The sequence below is a fragment of the Podarcis vaucheri genome (genome assembly GCF_965113315.1).
Source record: "Podarcis vaucheri genome assembly, chromosome: 5".
NCBI lineage: Eukaryota > Metazoa > Chordata > Lepidosauria > Squamata > Lacertidae > Podarcis > Podarcis vaucheri.
In genome coordinates, this window is record NC_138763.1 from 27704249 (window position 1) to 27726184 (window position 21936).

Below are 21936 nucleotides of genomic sequence, written 5' to 3' on the forward strand. Positions count from 1 at the left end.
TGGCTAACCTGTGCCCTTCCTGCAAGATGTTGTTGGATTCCAATTCCCACCAGACCCAGCATGACCAGTAGTAGTAGTAGTAACAACAACAACAACAACAATTTATTATTTATACGCCGCCCATCTGGCTGGGTTTCCCCAGCCACTCTAGGTGGCTTCCAACCAAATATTAAAAGCAATACAGCATCAGGCATTAAAAACTTCCCTAAACAGGGCTGCCTTCAGTTGTCTTTTAAAAGTAAAATGGTTGTTTATTGCCTTGACATCTGCTGAGAGGGCGTTCCACAGGACAGGTGCCACTACCGAGAAGGCCCTCTGCCTTCTTCCCTGTAACCTCACTTTTCACAGTGAGGGAACCACCAGAAGGCCCTCAGCGCTGGACCTCAGTGTCCGGGCTGGATGATGGGGGTGGAGACGCTCCTTCAGGTATACTGGACCGAGACCATTTAGGGCTTTGAAGGTCAGCACCAACACTTTGAATTGTGCTCGGAAATGTCAGTAAGTTGTGGGACTTGCAGTCCAGCAACATCTGCAGAGCCCTAAGTTCCGCATCCCTGGCTTATGCTACACAGAAATAGCCAACAGTGTGGTTTTTGAGGGTTGGGGGTGGGAATAACTATTGCTTTCATGTCAGTCCCTTTCTGTTAAAGACTTAAGTCCACACCAATACACGTTTCACACTTGATTTGTTCAAATGGACAAAAATTTCATTGTTTTAAGATCTCCTCAGGCATTACAAGAATGAGGAAGTTACCACATAGCAGATTGAGCAGTGGAGAGTGCCCAGGAAACCTCTGTGGCTCTGAGTGGCATCCTGCTGCACTTAGAGAAGCTGTTTACACAGGTCCTGCTGACCATACTGTTTAGCCAGGGCCAGTGAGTGCACCTCTGCTCCCTCTTCCTGGTACCTCATTCACTGAATCTGAATAAGTCTTGTAAACTGAGCTTTTGTGTCTTCAGGGGTGGGAAAATCACAGGATCTTCTTGAGGGCCAAAGTGGTGACATGCAGCTGTCATCACACGGGGCTGCTTTGCATCCAGTAGAACTGGTATCTTCCCTTTGTAATTCTTGGTAGAACTTGCCAAATGTTGTGACGTCATGAAGTTCTTCAGGTTTTTCTTGCCCCACAACATCGCTGGAATTGGGAAGGGGGCCGTAGCTCAGTGGGGAATGCATTCAGATCAAAAGAACTGGACTTCTCTTCCTTCTCTTTCAGTACTCACAGGCTTTGAAACGGCCAACAAATATGAAATAAAAAATGCAATGGGGCAAAGGGTGTACTTTGCAGCCGAGGAAAATGACTGCTGTACGCTGAACTGCTGTGGAACATCCCGGCCATTTACAATGAAAATCCTTGACAACGTGGGTCAGGAAGTCATTGAGCTCAGGCGACCTCTCAGGTGCTCCAGTTGTTGCTGTCCTTGCTGTTTGCAAGAGGTAAATGGCTTCTTGCTCCTTGAGTCCTTTGGCTTGTCTCAGTTTAAAACCACCAAGATGTGGATATTTACTTGGGGTGCTTTCTCATTTCTCTGACCGTGTGAGATGCCCCTCCTTAAATTCTTACACTGGCTTCCTGTCCAGCTCTAATTTCCTCAGGTGAGAAGAAGATCCCTGCTGGTTCAGGCCAGTAGCCCATCCTGCTCTCACAGTGGCCAGCCAGAAGACCATGGAAAGCCCCAAATCCAAGACCTGAGTGCAACATTTGAAATCCCCAGCAACTGGAATTCAGAGGCAAAGGGCGTCTGACAGCCATTGCCACTAGTAGCCGCTGATAGCCCTTCTCCATGAATTTGTCCAATCCTCTTTTAATGTCTTCAGAGTTGGTAGTTAGTGATGCACTGTGAGAAGGAAGTGCTTTCTTAAGTTCTCACCCTTATTATTAGTTGCATTTGTTGGTTGCTTTGTACAAAAAACAACAACGTGTGGAAGTAACTCAACAAATATAAAATGAACAGATGAAATAACTTAAAACCCATAAAATTTAAAAAGTCATGTACCTTTGAGGCTAACTTAACCACTAAAAACTTGGGTTAATAAAAAATGTCTTTGCCTGGCACCAGGAAACTATGGGGCCAGACATTGTCCTGGGGAGAGGATTCCACATATGGCAGGGTTTGGGGGTGGGAGGGAGGAGACACTACTGAAAAAGGCCATGCTCTTATAGTCACCCTTGGATGAAGAAGAAGAAGAAGAAGAAGAGTTTGGATTTGTTATCCCGCCTTTCACTCCCCTTCAGGAGTCTCAAAGCGGCTAACATTCTCCTTTCTCTTCCTCCCCCACAACAAACACTCTGTGAGGTGAGTGGGGCTGAGAGACTTCAAAGAAGTGTGACTGGCCCAAGGTCACCCAGCAGCTGCATGTGGAGGAGCGGAGACGCGAACCCGGTTCCCCAGATTACGAGACTACCGCTCTTAACCACTGCACCACACTGGCTCTCACCAGAGAGAAGGGCCTCTAATGAAGGCTGCAGGGTTTGGGGTGGTTTTTATGGGGAGAGGGGTTCCTTGAGGTACTGAGGTTCCTGAGCAACATAAGCCTTTGTACGTTAAAACCGACTCTTTGAACGGAGCCCAGACATTAATTGGTAGCCAGAGCAGTTGTTTTGCTTTAACATGTCTTTTTCACAGATTTTGCGACTTGGCTTAAAAAAACTGAAGCACCTCCTTCTGACTCAGCTCTGTTTGTTCCTTGTTTTTTTAGCTGGAAGTTCATGCCCCACCAGGCACACCGGTTGGTTATATTAAACAGCTCTGGGATCCCTGTCTACCTAAATTTGCTATCCAAAATGAAGCCCAAGAAGAAATACTGAGAGTCGTCGGGCCCTGCATAGTATGCAGCTGCTGTGAAGATATTAACTTTGAGGCAAGTTAACAATAGGACCGTGTCCTGTGAAATTTTATCACGTTGGTCAGGGGCCTGCATCATGGCACAAGCCATCGTGTCTACTTGTTGTTTAGCATTGGGAGAAATCTAGTAATCTGTAATCTGGTGTTGCCAGTTCATGGAGAAGCAAGTTAACCTGTAGTGTTAACTTGTTTTCTGTATTTTTTACCCTGAGGCTGTAGAGAAGTGGGGTCTGGCCTCCACCATTGGCCGGGAGACCAAAAAAACAGAAACACTGGGAGGCTGCACACTCTGTCTCCCTTCAACAAGTTATATAAAATGTTGACATATGTTGACATCATGCCTTTTAAATACTTTGCAAATGTGAAGATTTAAAATGTCTTAAATTTCCAATTATAATGATCTCTTTTTTAAAAACAACAACTAGGTCAAGTCAAAAGATGAGAAAAACAACGTCGGAAGAATTTCCAAGCAGTGGACTGGCTTTGTGAGGGAGGCCTTTACAGATGCAGACAACTTTGGAATCCAGTTCCCACAAGACCTCGATGTTAAAATGAAAGCCGTCATGATTGGGGCTTGCTTCCTCATAGTGAGTCTGATAGTCTCAAATGTTGTGCCATTGGGAATTTTGGAGTCTAATTTAATGGACTTTATATACATATGTATGCTCCTTACAAGGCACTTTGAGTCCTGTAGGACTTTCTGGTTGCTTTTGGCTGATAAGGACAGTCATGTAAACTTCCCAAGTGCCTTATGTTAATTAAAGAGCTGCAGAGATTTGCTGGCACTTCTTGGAATGATTATTGGCAATTTTAGCTTTGGCGCAAGTCGTTGCTTTCATTGCTGCAGCACTGAGTGGCATGCATCCAGGAGGTAGATGGAGGAAGGAAAGCCATGCTGAATCAAATTAAATATTTAAGGTGATGGAATTTACCAGATTGTTCAATCTACTCAGGTCACTTCCAGGTCGTTGCGTTTTTCAGGTGGGATTCAGTCACATACTTGCAGATTTGGGTTGTGCAATTAAAGTAGATTTGGAGTTATTGCACGACAAACCTGCCCCCCCTTCAAAAAAAAATTCTCCCTGTGAACAGATCAGGATGAATGCCAAACAGACAGGTTGTCTGGAAGCAACCTAAATTTCAGCTTAATGACACAGTGCCAATTTGTACAAACATGGAAGCAGGAACATGATGAACATAAAAAAGCCCAGTTGGATCAGACCAAAGGTCTAACTTGTCCAGGTTTATGTTCTCACCTATGTGAAGCCCATAAGCAGCACATGAGTGCAATAGCATTGTCTCTCATTTATATTCCCCAATGGCTAGTATTTGGGATCTCTTTGATCTATCTTGATTAGTAACCATTCCTTCTAATGACTTTCCTCATTAAAATGGCATTGGTTTTCAAAAACTTCTGTAAAATGGAATAAGTAGAAAAGTGTCTAAATATTGGTTTGCAGTTGCCTAACTGCTGTCTGTTTTGTTTGGTCTCTGTCCCCTCCCCCCCCCTCCTTTGTAGGATTTCATGTTTTTTGAACACACTGGACAAAATCGGCAGCAGCGAGCTGGGGTCTGGTAGCAGAGCAGATTTCTGGATTATAAATACTTCCAGCAAAGCCCTCATCCTCATGTCACTTCTAGTCTTGCCTCGCTATCATTGTCAAGCCTGCTTTGAAGGATTCCCCCACCACACACACACACACACACACACATTAAAACTACTTATTTTTGTATTGTGATTGCTGCTTTCACACCTATGTTGGAATAGTTCCATTTATTAGAGGCTGCTCAATTCTTGAAATATATACTGATTTTATTTTTTTAGGTTTTGATATATAAAAAGTGTATACTTTTGGTGCGAAATCCTTCCTTGTGTATGTGCCAGTGCTCAGAGAGTAAACTGCATTTTGTGTGAGGAAAGGGGCAGTATCTGTAACTTGTGGCTATTAATTAAGGCAGGGATTCGTATCTGTTCTTTGTATGTAGGGCTAATATACTGCTAAACTTTTGTTTTGAGCCAAGAATACTGGACTGCAACTCCCATCATCCCTGACCATTGGTCATGCTGACTGGTGCTCTTGGGAGTTGTGAATCCACAACATCTGGATGGTTTCCATCCCTTCCCTAGTAACTAAGGAGCTGATGCCATACCTCCCAAGTGCCCGGGGTTTTCCCTGTTGTTGTTCAGTGCTCCCAGTGCAAATGCAAAAATTTTATGTATTGCTTCTACAATCTCCAGTCCAACATTGGGACTCATGAACCTGCATCTGGAAATTTAGATGCAGCACCCACGAACCAGTGCCTGGAACTTAAACGCATGCCTTGCTCCCACAACTTGTATATTTGCTGTAGAAAACGCCAAAGCATTCACTCAGCAATCATAACATATAGTGCTGCCAACATGAGTTACTGAGGGAAATGGGGGCGTGAAGGAAAGATGGATTTACCAATCAGAGGGTGCTATTTAACCAAGTCACACTTGGAACAGACCCAGCAAAATCATTGACCTTACGTTATGACTGTTGTTGAATATCAATCAGAATGTATGTAAGAAACTGTATTAAGTGGTCCAATGTTTTAGGGGTAGCAAATAGCTCCTTCCAAAAACAAACTCTTGCTATGTTATGGTGCCTATATAGCCAAAGAGGGGCTACGAAAGGAGAAGAGAGGGAGATATTAAAGGTTTGCAGATGTAGAAAAAATCATGAAGGGGGGGGAATACCCTAAGAGAACACCCCCCCATTTGATTTCTTTTTTTAAAAAGCACTATGCTCTGTAGTCAGAAAATGCCAAGTGCCTGTATGGGTGTGTGTGTGTGAAAGAATTATCCTGACAGAAGGCAAAGCTATATGGCTGGAGCACTCAACACTGCAACAATTGGTTGCAGATTGTACCTCACACAGAAGTAGATGATGCTGTTGTATTTTTGACTGAATTTCGAAAAGGAAAGGAAAAAAATGTGTTAGCCTTTATATGTATGTGTGAAAAATTAAATTATAAAGATACATAAAAAGGAATCTGGCTCTTTGTACTTCTTCTTTTTTAAGTCAGTTTCTGAGGAGTTGTTGTGTCCTGTTTGTGGGCTTCCCCATGGCATTTGGCTGGCCGCTGCCAGATCAAGAGGCTGCACTATTTGAGCCTTTGGCCAGATGCAGCAGGTCTTTCTTAAATTCTCAGGGGTTAACCACTGAGATCCTTCCAGGAAACCACCGAAAAAATGTGCAATAACTTCCCATAACTGTCATGGTCTGCGGTTGAAGTACACGCAAATACTTGGGTGTGTGTGCAGAAGGGATTAATTTCTGCAGGCGCTCAGGCAAGAACTTCTTGGCCATCAGCCCTGACAACATCGACGTACCCTTGAGCAAGCAAAAGAGGTCGCTTCCCTCATCACTGAGCAACTGCCCACAGCCCACCCTGGGAAGAAGGGGCCTTCAAGCGGGCCCCAAATCCCCGGTGTCCTAATTTTAGACGCCTGACGACCGCTTTTAAAGATGCGTCGGGAAATGGATTAAACTGGACGAGAGGCAAGGGGAGAAATCGAGCCAGCAGAGGGCGCAGGGGCGGCCCTTCCTTGCTTCGTCCGTGCTGCCCCGAGCTTGGCTGTCTTTTATCTCTGGCTGTTGTTTTCCATCCGGCTATTGTCCTTCTGGCTGTCGTCCTTCACGATCCGCTCCTTTCCTCCCCTTCCCATGCCGTGCAGAGCAAGGGCGGCTCTCTACACAACTTCCCCCGATTGTCTTTCCAGCCTGCGAAACTCCAGCGGATTCCGCCCCCGAGAAGGGGAAACACAGAGAAGCGGGCAAGACGGTGCGAAGGGGCTCTTCGTGTCTTTTAACTCGCTGGCGGGCATCTTTTCTGGCTGCCAGCTGCAAGTTCGCTCCTCCCAGAAAGTTGGGAGGAGACACTGGGTGCAAATCTGCAGCCTCTTAGTATTTCACAGAGAGCGGATCCCACCCCCTTTGCAAGACTGGCAAGCAAAACGAGGAGAGCCGACTAACGAAGCTCTCCCGTTTCCTTGCATGGTGGGATGCTATTTTAGATAGATTAGATAGATGATAGATAGATGATAGATAGATAGATAGATAGATAGATAGATAGATAGATAGATAGATAGATAGATAGATAGATAGATGATATAGATAGATAGATAGATGATAGATAGATAGATATAGATAGATATAGATAGATGATAGATATAGATATAAAATTAAATTTTCATTTTTATCCTTTGTCACATTCATATCGAATCATATCCTCACATCATAATTATATAATTATAATTATAAATATATAATTATAATTAATTAATTATATTTTTTATTTATACCCCCACCCTTCCCAGCCAAGACCATGCTCAGGGCAGCTGACACCAGGTAAAAACAATTGATTAAAATACAACTTAAAAGCAAGATTAAGTACAACATTAAAATGCAGCCTCATTTCAGTAGAAACTCAAATCAAAAACTTTTTGGGGATGAAAACGTCAAATCTTCACCAAGGCCAACTATCCAGACTGGTCCTACGTGGGCCAGAAAAAAGCCAGGGAAGTCCCCAACTTTGCTCATACCAAGCATTGACTCCCCACCCTCCCTGGCTTTCTTAAGTAATCACAACCATCTTAGCATTTCTATATCGCCCTATTTACCTTCTTTCTATATTTCTTAAAATTTACCTACAAACGTTTTCAAATGTTTACAATGTTCTTTCATGTATTGTATAAATTTACTCCAGTCCTTCTCAAAACAGTTCTTCACACTGGTTTCTGATTCTCCCTGTCAGCTTTGTCAGTTCTGCATATTCAATCATTTGTCTGCCATTCTTCCAAAGTTGGAAGTTCCTGCTGCTTCCATTTCTGGGCTAAAAGTGTCCTTGCAGCTGTAGTGGCATACATAAATATGTTTATATCTGCTTTTGGAATTTCCTCTCCTATAATACCCAATAAGAAAGCCTCCAGTTTTTTTAATAAATGTATTTTTGAAAATCCTTTTCAATTCATTGTATATCATATCCCAGTAGGCTTTGTTTTTACTGCATGTCCACCACAGAAGAAATTCCCTTCCTTCTCCTTGCATTTCCAACATGCCTTATCTTGAGTTCTATACATTTTAGCAAGTTTAGTCGGCGTCAAATACCATCTATACATCATCTTCATTAAATTTTTCTTAAGTGCCGTATATGCAGTGAATTTAATTATTTTTGTCCATAATCTTTCCACGTATCAGATTCAATATTATGACCAAGATCTTGAGCCCATTTAATCATAACCAACTTAACTTCTTCATCCTTTGCATACCATTCAAATAATAACTTATATATTTTTGACAAAACTTTACTGGATGCTTTCGAGACGTTCGTTGTAAAGCACGGCTCTTCCGTTTTAAGGACAGGGTGGAAATGGCAGCTCAGAAGGACCACCATAGTTCTGGTTTCTTTCATAGTAAAGGTAAAGGGACCCCTGACCATTAGGTCCAGTCGTGGCCGACTCTGGGGTTGCAGCGCTTATCTTACTGTATTGGCCGAGGGAGCCAGCTTCTGGGTCATGTGGCCAGCATGACTAAGCCGCTTCTGGCGAACCAGAGCAGCACACGGAAATGCCATTTACCTTCCCGCCGGAGCGGTACCTATTTATCTACTTGCACTTTGACATGCTTTCGAACTGCTAGGTTGGCAGGAGCAGGGACCGAGCAACAGGAGCTCACCCCATCCCGGAGATTCGAACTGCCGATCTTCTGATCGGCAAGCCCTAGACTTGGTGGTTGAACCCACAGCGCCACCTGCATCCTGGTTTCTTTCACAGGCTTTCACGACAACAACATTGGCTTGGCTCCTGTAGTAAATTCACCTCAGGAAGCTCATGGAAGGAAAGTTCTCCTTTCCTCCTGCTGCCCTTCCTGCTTTTCATATTTAGTTTCCATGCTTTTTAGAAGGTCTCCCCCCCTTCTCACTACGCTTTGAGACACTTTGATATAAAGCGCGACAAATAAATAGATATTAATAGTAATAAAATAACAATGACCCCTGCCCTGGTGTCCTATCCCAGTTGCTTAGGAGGGCCCCCAACCTGCCCCAGAGACTTCTGGGAGGCCCGAGAGAGACACTTCAGGGAGTGGAGGGGAAGCTTCCTGTCCATGAACTTCCTTGAGGTGAGTTATATCAGGATCCAAGCCAGTTTCTTTTCTTCGGGAGAGAGAGACATTGTATAGCAGAGACGTCCAACAGGTAGTTCGTGATCTACTGGTAGATTGTGGGGGGTATGTGGTAGATCATGGTAGATTGTGGAACACACACCCCACCCCAAAATTTTGAGGGGAAAATAAAATAAAAGCTCAACAACTTTGGCTTCCTAAAAAAAACTTTGGTAGATCACTGCCAGTTATTTTATAGTGGGAGTAGATCTCAGACTCTTGAAAGTTGGACATGCCTGCTGTATAGCAAAACAAAACAAGGCAGCCTGCTTTGTTTCCTCCGAGGGCATTAGCTTAGAACAGAAAAGCGAAGAAGGAAAGGATTAAACACACACAAATCCCTGAAATCTATGGCAGCTGTTGAGTCACAATAAAGCCTTTCCATGGGATGTGTGCAGACTCATCCTTCTTTCAGAGGAAGGGTGGGTAGAATGGAAATTATATGTGTATGTGTGTGGAGAGTGAGAGAGGGGGGGAGGGAGGGAGGGAGGGAGAGGGAGTGCTGGAAGCAGCTCAGATGGACGGGGTGTAAGTAATAAGAATATAAAAATTATATATATATTAATGTTAGCTCAGATGTAGGGCTCATTTGGGTGGCTCAAACCTAAGTACTGTGTGTGTGTGTGTGTGTGTGTGTGTGTGTGTAAGATCCACCTTCTCTATATGCTGCTCTATATTCCTAGGATTTTTCCTGACACAAAATGGAAAAATGTATAGCTGGTTGTAGAGAAATAAAGGAACAATATAGTAGAGTTGTACCTTGGTTGACAAACAGAATGCATTCCGGAAACGACTCCCGGAACCGTTCGAAAACCAAGGCGCGGCTTCCGATTGGCTGCAGGAGGTTCCTGCAGCCAATCAGAAGCTGCGTAAGCCTCACCGGACGTTTGGCTTCTGAAAATCGTTCGAAAACTGGAACACTCACTTCCGGTTTTTGATCGTTTGGGAGCCAAAACATTTGGCAACTAAGCCGTTCGTCAACCAAGGTATGCCTGTACTTAATATTGTTTTCTCAGAGGGCTGATAGCATCGTTGCGGGTAGGGGACCATTTTGGAATGGGAACATTTCTCTCCATGAGAGTTGGGATTGAACTGAACACAAAAGCTGCCTTGGTCCTTCCAGCTCAATAAGATCTGCATCAGGGATCCACATCCACCAAATGTTTCTGCACTACAGGACCCATCGTCCCTGCCCATTGGTCATGCTGGCTGGGGCTGACCAGAGCTGGAAGCAACAACACATGGAGAACTACAGGTTTTCCCACCTTTACTTTGGACTTTGTCACCTGATCCCCCCCCCCCGACCTACCCTATTCCTGTAGCTCTAACATGTTTTAAACTGATTTTAATATTGAGTTTTAAATTGCTGTAACTATGGGACACTAAAGTGACAGGTGAGTATGTAAACAATTGAACTGATGATGATAAATCCTTAGTATAGGGTTGCAGACTTTTTGATGAGGACTGGGGCCCTTATGTTTTTCCTGTGGCTCTGGATGAGGACTTCAGTACTGAAGTCTCAGAGTAGACCTATTAGCTAGCAAAGATATTTAAACCATTGGTCAATGAGGCCTCTTAACATGGAGCAAGGTGGTACAAGTGTTGCTGCCTTTATATTAAACAGCGTATTTTAGATGGAGCAGCTTTCCATGCACTAATAAGAACTGCTGCACTGTCTGAATCTTACAAATGCATGGGTGCATAATGCTGTGGAGTGGGTTCACTTTTGGCACCCTTGAGCAGCTGCCATGGTAGGTAATGACTCACCTGATCCCTCCTTTAGAAAAGCTTCCAGCCAAGCACTACAAGCACTACCCGGAAGCTGGGTTTACCTGCCCATTAAATTCCCCACCATGTTTGTGGTGTAAATGGGCATTGTTGTCTTGGAAGATGTTTAGTAGGGCCAATTCTGGGGTGATTTCTAATACTTGCTTAGATATTTTACATATTTCTCGAATGGCTGTTGTCCAGAATAGTTGGATTTGGGGGCACTCCCACCACATGTGGAGGTATGTGCCTGTGGAGGTGCACCCTCTCCAGCATTTGGATAAGGTCCCTGGGCATATTAGCGCTAGTTTTCTTGGTGTTAGGTACATAACCCACCTACTTTCAGCAGCTAGAAACACCATAGCCAGACACTGGAGAGACCTGTCAGGAGTAAGCATGGACCAATGGTACCAAACAGTATGGGAAACAGCCCAACTAGAAAAATTAACCAATAAACTTAAACTGACACTGGGACAAACAGAAGAAGACGCCTTTACCCCGGTATGGCTCCCCTTTATCACACACACAGCCCAACAAGTCAAGGACAATAATCCACCTGGATTATTCAATATGGCTAACCTGATCCAAAACACCCACCCACCCCACTCACACATGAAAACAAAGATCACCACAGCCAATCACAAACAAACAACCACACCTTAGGCCAACCCCAACCTCTCTCACCACCAAAGGAACACAAGTGAATAGCAAAGGACCTGCACAAGCAATGCTGACACCAAACCCTACATACATTAAGCAAAATAGAAACATTGCCACCCAACCCCACCCATCCTCCCCCCTCCACCCCTCCACTCATTTTCTTGCTAATGTATCAACAAATGAAACTGATTTGTAAAAATGTTACACGGAAAAAATATGAGAGACATTACACATACTTCTGTAAATCAAGAAAATATTTAATAAAAAATACAAATAAACAAATAAATGCCCCAACATCTCATATAGGAGACACTATTCCCTTTAGAGAGTTGTAATTCCTATAGTGATAGAAGGATCACTCCCCTCTCTGGGAACTTGTGGCCCTTGTGGTCTGTTCCAACTCTATGATTCTATGATTCTAACTGTAGCTCTGTGAGGGAAATAGGGATTTCCCAACAACTCCCAGCACTCTAAAAACAAAACAAAAAACTACAGTTCCCAGGATTCTGAATGAAAAGCCATGACAGTTAGAAGGGGTACGATACTGCTTTAAACATATTGGGCAGATGGAACCATAGTCCTGGTTTCCTTCCAGATTTTCTGCCTAGCCACATAGAATGCAAGATAATTTGTCAGAAAAGCAAGGGTTGGTGAGAATCCCAAAGTAAGAAGAAAATGGACACTTGAGGCCTGAATGTAATCCATTGGTTTCTCCAAGAAGATCATTTGCACTCACTTGCAGGTATGGAAATGGACTGCATGGGGCTACTGAGAGTAGTTTCATATGAAAGCAATTCGACTTGATTTTTGCTATTCTGTCTAAAAACCTTTTTCACTGAGAATATGAGTTCATGCAGCAGCAGTGGCTGGCTTAGTATTGTAATGGATTTGTGGGTGTCCACGTTTCAGGGTTCCCTGCCTCCTCTTCGATTCCTAGGTGTCGAGGTTCAAGCGGTGTTTAGATGATTAAGGTGAGCTTACTGACATTAAAATTAGCAGTGTAAAAATGCAACCTATGCTGGTTTGTTATTATTATTCCTGTTCAGGAAATTGGCTGATAGAGGTGCCATTGATTAAGAAACAAAGGGAGCAGTAGAGGACCAGGCCATTAAGAGCAAACTGGCAATGCAAATACTGTCGTCGTCCGTCCCCCCCGCCTTGCCCCGCTCTGAGCAATGGACAGAGACAGAATAATTGAGAAGGGGAGGTTGCCAGGGTTACAGCATGCATGCATGCATGATGATAATAAAATAATAATAAATAATAAATAACAATAATAGTTTGCCCCAGTCACTTCAGGAAAAAGTGTCCTTTTGCAGGAGAGCCTGTGCTTATTTATTGAAGAGCCAGCTAACACCTTTGTTTTCAGAATGTTTGCCTTTAAAGGCCTCTACATAAACTATACACAGGTCAATGGGAAATGGGAAATTTAGCAAACATTTGTTCTTGGAGGTACCCTTCCTTCCATTTACTAAACAAACAGAACTTTGTCCCTTCAAAAATGAAATGTACTCTGTATTTTCCTATACTGAGTGAAACACTATCATTTTACTCCAAATAATGAACCTAATAACCACATTTCCTCTGGAAACACATATTTTGGAAACAGAACCATTTCTATTGGGTATCATGCGGTTCAGAGACAGAGTCGCTTTGGATCGAGGGCATTTTGATCAAAGAAATCAGCATGAATCCTCAAAATGCAAATCAATTTAATGGCAACCTATATAACTGCAAAAATAAGTCATACAGAATCCATTTTATTTTGATACAAGTTTTCTGCAGATCCGGGGAAGGAGGAGTGAGGAAGATCTACACCAGGAGCAGGGGAGGGCAGAAAGGTCAACATTGGGATCTGTTGTCCCATTGGATTCTGCCACCTGAGGTGGTTGTCTCACTTTGCCTCATGTGTGGGCCAACCCTGTCTCTGAACATGCTTAGTTTCTCATTAGTATGTGTCTCAGTGGGTCATTTCATGATTTGATGATATTCCTTTTGAACGCAAAAAGTATTTGCTGACTACATTCTTTTTACAAAAGCACTGTTCCAAGGTAAAACTTTGGTTTTTGCCAGTGATTCTAAAGGACCTCAATGCTCTTTCTTTGGCTGTTATTGCCAGTGTAAAATAGGAGGGCACTAAACGTTACCCTTTTCAAGAAAGAAGGAAGCAACATGCAGTGGGCTCAGCTAGCCTGAAGGACCAAGCCCAAGATGGGAGAACTGGGTTTCTCTGAAATGTGGATGGCAACCTGATGTAGATGGGAAATCTGGGCTTTGGTGCTTGGATAGGCATCTGAGCCCATCCAATATGAAATTAATCACAAATGCTCAACGATGCAAACAACCTTGTTTATTGTAGAAATATCTATTCCACCCTTCAAGCAAGCTCACAGCCTCAGGAACAAAAGAATGTATAAATACAGCTGAAATGTGAAAACAACATACAATCAAACCTCGGTTCCCAAACGCCTCTGTTTTGGAACGTTTCGGCTCCTGAACGTTGAAAACCAGGAAGTAAGTGCTCCGGTTTTCAATCGTTTTTCAGAAACTGAATGTCTGACATGGCTTCCACCTGAGTGCAGGAAGCTCCTGCAACCAATCGGAAACCGCGCCTCGGTTGTCAAACATTTTGGAAGCCAACATTTTGGGCTTCCAGAATGGATTACGTTCGACAGCCAAGGTTTGACTGTACTAAAATCTGCAAAATTCTAAAAGAGTAGCATAAAACAATAAGCAGAGATTAGAAGACTGAACCAAGTGATTGAAGATCCTGGTGTCTTGTAAGACAGAAGTGTCAGAATAGGTGCCAGTTGAGCTTTATTGGGGAGAATATTCCTTGCAAGAACATAAAGAGCCCATCTTGCCTAGCATCCTTCTCACTGTGTCCTGTGTGAAACCCGCAAGCAGGATTTGACCACAATAGCATTCTCCCCTTCCTGTGGTTTCCAGGACATTCAGAAGCATTGCTGCTTGTAGCTGTGAAGAAAGAGCATCACCATCTTAACTACCGGTAGTTGCTCTCAATAGCCCTCTCTTCCATGAATTTGCCTAATATTCTTTTAAAGCCATCCAGGTTGCTAGCCATCACTGCCTCCTCGGGGAGCAAGTTCCTTAGTTCTGCTATGCACTGAATGAAGAAGTTTTCTTTCTTTTTCTTTAATCTGTCTTGAATCTCTCAACATTCAGCTTCATTGGATGTAGTGCTATGAGAGAGAAAGAAAACCTTTTTCTCTATCCACTTTTTTAAAAAAAATAATATTTATTAATAATTTCAAAATTACAGAAAAGAAAGAAAAAAATTAAAAACAACACTACAATACATTGGGGAAAAAACAAGAAAAAAACCAAGATATAAAAACCAATGCAACAATACAGCGAAAAGATAAAAAAAGAAGGGGGGGAAAAGACACAAATCCCATATTACATAACTTTAACTTCCATTTGCTTGTTTCATTGACCTCCTCACACCTCCCTTTTTGTATTCTAGTTTGATTGATTATTTCAGCAAATTCTTTCCATCTTTCTCAATTTTTACTAAATAATTTATCTTGACAATTTAACCTATTAATTAACTCAATAAATCCTTTCCATCCTTTCCCCATATTCTGTTATTCAAATTACCTTAAGTTATTTAACCTTATCTTACCAAAAAATACTTTAGAGCTTAACGCTTAATACTCGATTATACATAACTCCTGATATATTTTCTACTAGAGTCATATAGTTTCATTCCAACATTTCCCCTAATGTTCATTAATTTTAGGCTAATTCCCTAGGGAAAAAAATTTCTTTATAAATTTTCTTCCAATCTTCATCCAACGTCTCTTCTTCCTGGTCTCGGGTCGTGTCAGTCCTTACTGTCCATTCCATCTAGTCCATCAACCTGGTAATCTAATGTCCAAGACTCTTAAGTTTCTTCCATGTCCCTTCTGCAGATCTTCTTCTTCTTGTTTATACTTGCACTTCTCCTTGTCTTTTGTTGGTCTCTTTCTTAGTTTCTTTCCTTTCTCGTTGGGGAGTAGGTCTCTGGGGGATTCCAACCCAAAATTATCTTTGTCTCCCTTCATCCAACCAGCCCATTCCCCAGAGTCCCACTCCCCACAATCATCAATGTAGTCCAAAAAACATTTTAAAACATATTTTGAGGTCTCTCCAAAGTTAAGACCTCCTCAGCTCCAGACCCCCCCTGGCCGACTCCAACTTCAATCTTCAAAGACAGCGGCTTATACTCCTGTAGGGCCTCGGGTCTCTCCATTGTATTATTTGAGGTGCAACCACAACCTCCTCCATTATCTTCTGCACTTGCCCAATCAGTACAGGTTCCTGAGTTGGTCCCTGAATAGTTTCTGTATCAATATTCCCTGTTTGTTATTAGCCACAACAGTCATCAAATCCATTTTCTCATTCATCAAATCCATCTTCTCATGCATCTGTTCCAGCAAGGCACTTGTCTTACATAAAGAAAGCACCAAAACTTCCTCCCAGCTCATATTTAGTCAAGGTCAAAAAGGACTGGTCTCACGATCTTAATCTGACAGCTGTAGAGTCCTCAAGTAGATGCAGCGACAATTTAGCAAGCTCCCTCTAGAGGAGACAATTTCTATTTGTATCCATTTTTTTTTAAGGCAAGTCCAACAAAGGAAAATTACTTTCATTTTTCAGATATTTTGTTTCTTTAGAATGCAGAAGGCAACATTGGAATCAATTTATTTCTCTTCTTTAGCTATCTGTCAAAGTATTCCATTCACAGTCAATGTGAAACTTTTTAAACGACTTTCCAGATTTTAGCTTACAAGGTTTTTGCTTCAGTCTATGTACAAAAAGTGGAAGGCGGACTTCCTGTTTTGAACCTTCCCGCTTCGGTGCCAAATTAATTCTTGATCCAATTTTCCGTTTCTACTCACGGGTGCTTGTTTTAAATCCAATTGCCCACAGGAAAAAGTCAGCGCTCTCCGGCAATGGCTGTGCGGCTTCACTCCGTGAAAGTAGCAATAAGTTCGCAGCACCGCGCCGCTCACCCCACTTCACTCCGGAGCCCCAAAAACCCCACGTTCCCAGGCTTCCTCCGCCTGGGATTTCTAGCGGGTCCCCACCTTCGCCACAGCGGGAAGACCCAGTTTCCACGGAGCCAGTTCCTCCGGTTGGAGGAACTCCACCATTTGCCAATGGCGCTAACCCGGAAGTCTCTTCTCTATCCACTTTCTCCATGCTATGCATAGTTTTTTTTAAAAAAAACCTCTATTAAGTTGCCGCTTACTTGCCTTTTCTCTAAACGAATTATTCTTAAACACTGCAACCTTTCTTCATAGGAGAGTTGTTCCGCCCCCTAGCTTATCTGCTGGGCCTCCAATGGCAGGACACCTGGACAAGGAAGAGCCTCTGTTGAAATCTTGACATGTGGACCAGTACATTTAATTGGGTCCAGAAAGAGACCAGGATCCCATGCAATTGACAAAACACTGGTGCAATGTGATCAGTTGGTATTCTAGCAGCTATATTTTTAGTTTATGAAGTCCAAAATGTAACATATGAGCATAGCTAATAAGGACAACTCAGGCTACATCTCTGTCCAGGCAGGGTCACAGCTACCACACTAACGTAAACTGGTAGGAAACAAAGATGGATTAAGGAGCACCCTGAGGTGGTATGCCTGTTCCATCAAGGGGACTGCAACCCAGTCCAATACAGAATAAACACCACTAATCCAGACAGATGAGCCACCCACCAACATTTCTGTCTTGTCTGGATGTAGCTTCAGTTGATGGGCCCTCATCCAGTTCGGTAATTGCCATCAATTAATTGAGCTTTGATTGAGATTTAAGTACATACACTCTCAATGTGGTTTGATAGTGGTAGAACAGGCATAGGCAAACTCGGCCCTCCACATGTTTTGAGACTACAATTCCCATCATCCTTGACCACTGGTCCTGTTAGCTAGGGAAGATGGGAGTTGTAGTCCCAAAACATCTGGAGGGCCGAGTTTGCCTATGCCTGTGGTAGAAGGTACATAGCAAGCAAGCAAATTAGCTGCCTAATAACTCTTATGTCCTGGAGCTGTAAGTAGCTCTTTCCTAGCAGAAGGAAATATGTAGTGTCTAGAGTTTGTGGGTCACTGTGCTTTGACCTCAGTTGCTAGCTTTATAATCAAGTTTGCCTAAAGGAGTTCTGGTCTACCTTGCAGTAGCTATTTCTAAACTGCCCTTATTCTGCTCTCTGTTGCTTCTTGCTTCCTTCCATAAAGCAGATTATTTAAATTCTTTATTTATTTAACCATCTTTTCATCTGTTGCTAAATGGAACAATAAACCTTTTATTAGAGGCTTTTCAGATTGGCCTAAAACACTGTAGCCTTAGGCAGCGCTTTTTCCCGGGGGGATGCAGGGGTACATATACCCCTAAACATTTTGTGAATCCAAGTTTGGCTTCATTGAGGGGCAGTATTTCAGTATGAGTAGGGAAATGAGAGGACCCCTAAGCAATTTTTTAGAAAAAAGCACTGGCCTTAGGAGAGGAAAGAACTGCACTCTTTGAGTGAATGATGCTCTTTATAAAAGTACATAAAAGGAAAAGGGTGGTAGTTGTGTATGGGAACAGCTGCTTTTCCGTCAATCTTTATTGCTGTTGTAGGCTTCAGCGGGGAGCATCTAGGCCTCTCAGAAAGATAGCAGAGAAAACAAGAAAACATTTGAGAATGATGGACAGTGGTCACAACTGCAACAGGTAATAGAATCATGGACTTGTAGAATTGGAAGTGACCCACCTCCTGCAATAGTGGGGCTCTTTCGCCCACTGTGGAACTTGAACCCATAGCTATGAGATTAAGAGACTCCTCCTCTACTGACTGAGCCGTCCCAGATGCCATATTGTAAAGACTCCTGTGGGTGGCAGAACAAGCAGTTCAGGAGAAAAAAAAGTAGAGAGCAAGCAAGTAGGCTAGTGATCGCTTTGGACATTATCACGCACTGTTTATACCATTATGTTGCAACATTAAGAAGAGTTTTTCTGGACCAGGCCATCTACGTAATCCAACATCCGGTTTCTCCCCCCCCCCTTTTTTATTGACTTAAGAAAATTATACAGACAGCAAAACGAAGAAGCAAAACGAACATAGCCTTCTACCGATAAGAAATAATAACTACTATTACAATAATGAAAATACTTAAAATACATTTACTTCCCCTTTTGAACTTCTATTCTGGTTATCATATATTACTTTTCTAGAAGAATCTATTATATCCTTTGCTGTCCCATATATTATTTTATTTCCCAAATTCAACCTCACCCTCCCCTCCTCCCCACTGCTTCCCTTCACTTGTGTGAGATCTTCCCATCATCATATTTTTTCTAGTTGCTTTAATAAAATAGAATAACATGAAAACTGCTAAATTATAATTACTTCTTTTGTCCTGTTTCTTTAGGCAAGCCTATGGGCATGAACCCAATATGACTCTTCCACTTGGCTTTCTAGCAAATAATATTCATGCGCCTCCAGAGCTGGAGGTTGCCAGGATTTCAAACTCCGCATTCCAGCACCAGAATACACTGCGAAACCCAGTAAACTCAAGCGCCAAAATGCACTGGGGGTGACAACTGTTGACGCCCGCACAAAAAGTAGTAGCAGTTCTGAATTTCAAAGTTCTGCATTCCGGGTTGTAGAAAAAGGTATTTGCTTCGCTTATTAGTATAAACACGTTCGCTATTCTGGAAGAAGCACACCCGTTTTCCTCTGCCGCTTGGCGGCGTGACTCTCTTCGATTAGGGGCAAAGTTTGCAGGCGTAAAGCTCCAAAACACTCTCTTTCGATCCTAAGGATCAGCCCTTGAACATGGTGAGGAGTGATAAAAATGGGCAGACTCCTGTGCACGCGCAGAGTTCCTTTCCCCCGAGCCGCGACAGCCGGCTTTTGGACGTCCTGGCAACGCTTATTTCCTGATCCTCTAATATGGAGACGGACTGGACAGCTCCTACAACTGCATGTAAATGCGCTTTGTCGAGGGAGCGATATCAAGAGGGCAGCCTCGGCCAGCGAGCATCAGCCTTGGCTTCCGCTTGCTGCGTCCAGCTCCGCCTTCCGTTCACTCTTGTTTTGACTCTCCCTCTCCCCTCCCTCTGCCGGCTCCATTTTATCTCCATCGTCCCGCTGCGCTGCATTGCAAGGGCGGGTCTCTAAAGAGACGTCCTCGTCTGTGGCTATTCTGAGCCCGCGGCGTGTGGAGAAGCAACGAATAGAGACCCACCGGCAAGGTATTGGCTTTCACCTCGGGGTAGAAAGCAAATATGGGCACCGGAGGAGAGAGCATGTGAAGACTGTTGCAAAGCAACCCCTAAGGGTGTTTATTTCGAATTAGTAGCTGCCTAGTGAGTTTGTTTCGAGTTTGCAACCTTCCAGACTAGGCGCGTTAAAAAGAGGTCTCCGCCCGGGGCCCCGATTAGGTGGCGAGGGGAGCGGGGCATCAACCTCTCTTTCCTTCGACGCCCCGTTAAGTAAGTTACAGGTAGGTAGCCGTGCTGGTCTGCCGTAGTCAAAACAAAATAAAAAAAATTCCTTCCATTATCATCTTAGAGACCAACTAAGTTTGCTGTTGATATGAGCTTTCGTGTGCAGCTGAAGAAGTGTGCATGCAGACGAAAGCTCATACCGATAACAAACTTAGTTGGTCTCTAAGGTGCTACTGGAAGGAATTTTTTTATTTTGCCGTTAAGTAAGGGCAGGCTGAGGGGAATTAAACAGGAAACGCGAAATCAGGTTTCCATAGATGGCATTGCCCAACACCATCGGTGAAACATCTCCTTTAGTACAGTGGTACCTAGCATTAAGAACTAAATTCATTCTGGAGGGCAGTTCTTAACCTGAAACTGTTCTTAACCTGAAGTACCACTTTAGCTAACGGGGCCTCCCGCTGCCGCTGTGCGATATCTGTTCTCATCCTGTAGCAAAGTTCTTCACCCGAGGTAGTGTTTCTGGGTTAGCGGAGTCTGTAACCTGAAGCATCTGTAACCCAAAGCATCTGTAACCCGAGGTATCACTGTATTGTATATCCATGCCAAGAAAAGCGAAACTGTTAAATTTTAGATGTTGATCCCTGCATTGCAGGGGGTTGGACTAGATGACCCGTTGGTTCCCAACTCCACGATTCTGTGCTTATCCAGCCTTGCTAGATATCAATCCTGGCTGTCTACAACAAGGTGCCAAGTCGCGAATTTTGAATTATAATGCTGTGGTGGTGGTAGTGATGTTTTTGTTTTTTAAAAAATCATACATTTAATTAGAACGTTAAACCTTTACTAACTAATGTGAATTGGTGGATTACATAATCAAAAACCACAGTAATTTAACCCTTGACTCTCCTGATGTTGTTGGACTACAACTCCCATCAGCCTCACCCAGCTTGGCTAATCATGATAGGAGTTGGATGTCAACAACCCCTTGCAGAGTCAAAGTTTCCAGACCCTGGAGTCCAGTTCCTGTTTTTCCATGGCATGCTGACAAGAGCAGCTCCTGAGTGGGAATCCAAGAATGCATCCAGATAATTGTTATTTCTGAATAGGAATTGATCCAATTAGGGATTCCACTTGGGAGGGATTGTTGCTCAGTTGCAGAACATCTGCACTGCATGCAGAAGGACTCAGGTTCAATCTCCAGCATCTCCAGGGATGGGTGGGAGAGAACCCTGCCTGAAACCTTGGAGAGCCATCAGCAGTCAGTGTAGACTAGTGGTGGTCAAACTCGGCCCTCCAGCCCTCACCCCTAGCTAACAGGACCAGTGGTCAGGAATGATGGGAAATGTAGTCCCAAAACAGCTGGAGGACCGAGTTTGGCCACCACTGGTGTAGACAGTACTGTGCTATATAGACTGAATCATTGCAAAGCAGCTTCCATGTTCTTGTAGCCATGCTAGCAAACTAAGCTACACAACCGTTGCTGATTTGGAGCTCTTTTGCAAAAAAAAAAGCACAAACTCTCTTAAAAGAATGTTTCATTTTGTTTGTGGTAAGTGATGGGGAAACACTCTCAAAGTGGTGGGGTAACATTTGCCCAATCAAACGTCATCTCCCATCCAACCCCCCCCCCCAATATTAAAATACAGTACAATTAACTGGTGTATCTATGAAAACAAGTCAAGAAGAAAGCTCCATGAACAAGTTGCCTGGAAGCAACGCATCAACTTCGGGAAGGCAGAGATTTCCTGAAACCATACCTGTTGAAATTATACCCTCAAACTATACCCTGAAACTATACCCCTTTGATTCTCCCTGCGCTGCGATCAGATAAAGGCACTGCAAGTTGTCGGGAGGAGAGGCTGTTTAACCTTTACATCCCCAGCTCTTTGCTCCAAAAGCTCCAGCTATTGCTTCCCCCCCAGGCGGTGTACACAAGACAATTTAAAGTGGATTTGATACATCCCATGTCTACATGGGGTTTTTGCGTGTGTGCCGGCAATGTGACATTGTCCTCATCCAAATGTTAGCCTGCA

At 43.4% G+C, this 21936-nt stretch overlaps 1 protein-coding gene across 5 annotated transcripts in view; it reads left to right on the forward strand.

Moving 5' to 3' along the window:
- The window catches only part of LOC309533240 (phospholipid scramblase 1-like), a 61468-nt gene that overhangs the window by 19567 nt on the left and 19965 nt on the right, over window positions 1-21936 (forward strand). Inside the window, exons 6-9 of one of the 5 annotated variants that reach the window (XM_082224570.1) lie at window positions 1218-1438; window positions 2702-2863; window positions 3273-3434; window positions 4367-5864. In XM_082224570.1, coding sequence (XP_082080696.1) covers window positions 1218-1438; window positions 2702-2863; window positions 3273-3434; window positions 4367-4426 — 605 coding nt within the window. In that variant the 3' untranslated portion in view covers window positions 4427-5864. The other 4 variants (XM_082224569.1, XM_082224566.1, XM_082224568.1 and 1 more) reach the window with 4 other exon arrangements.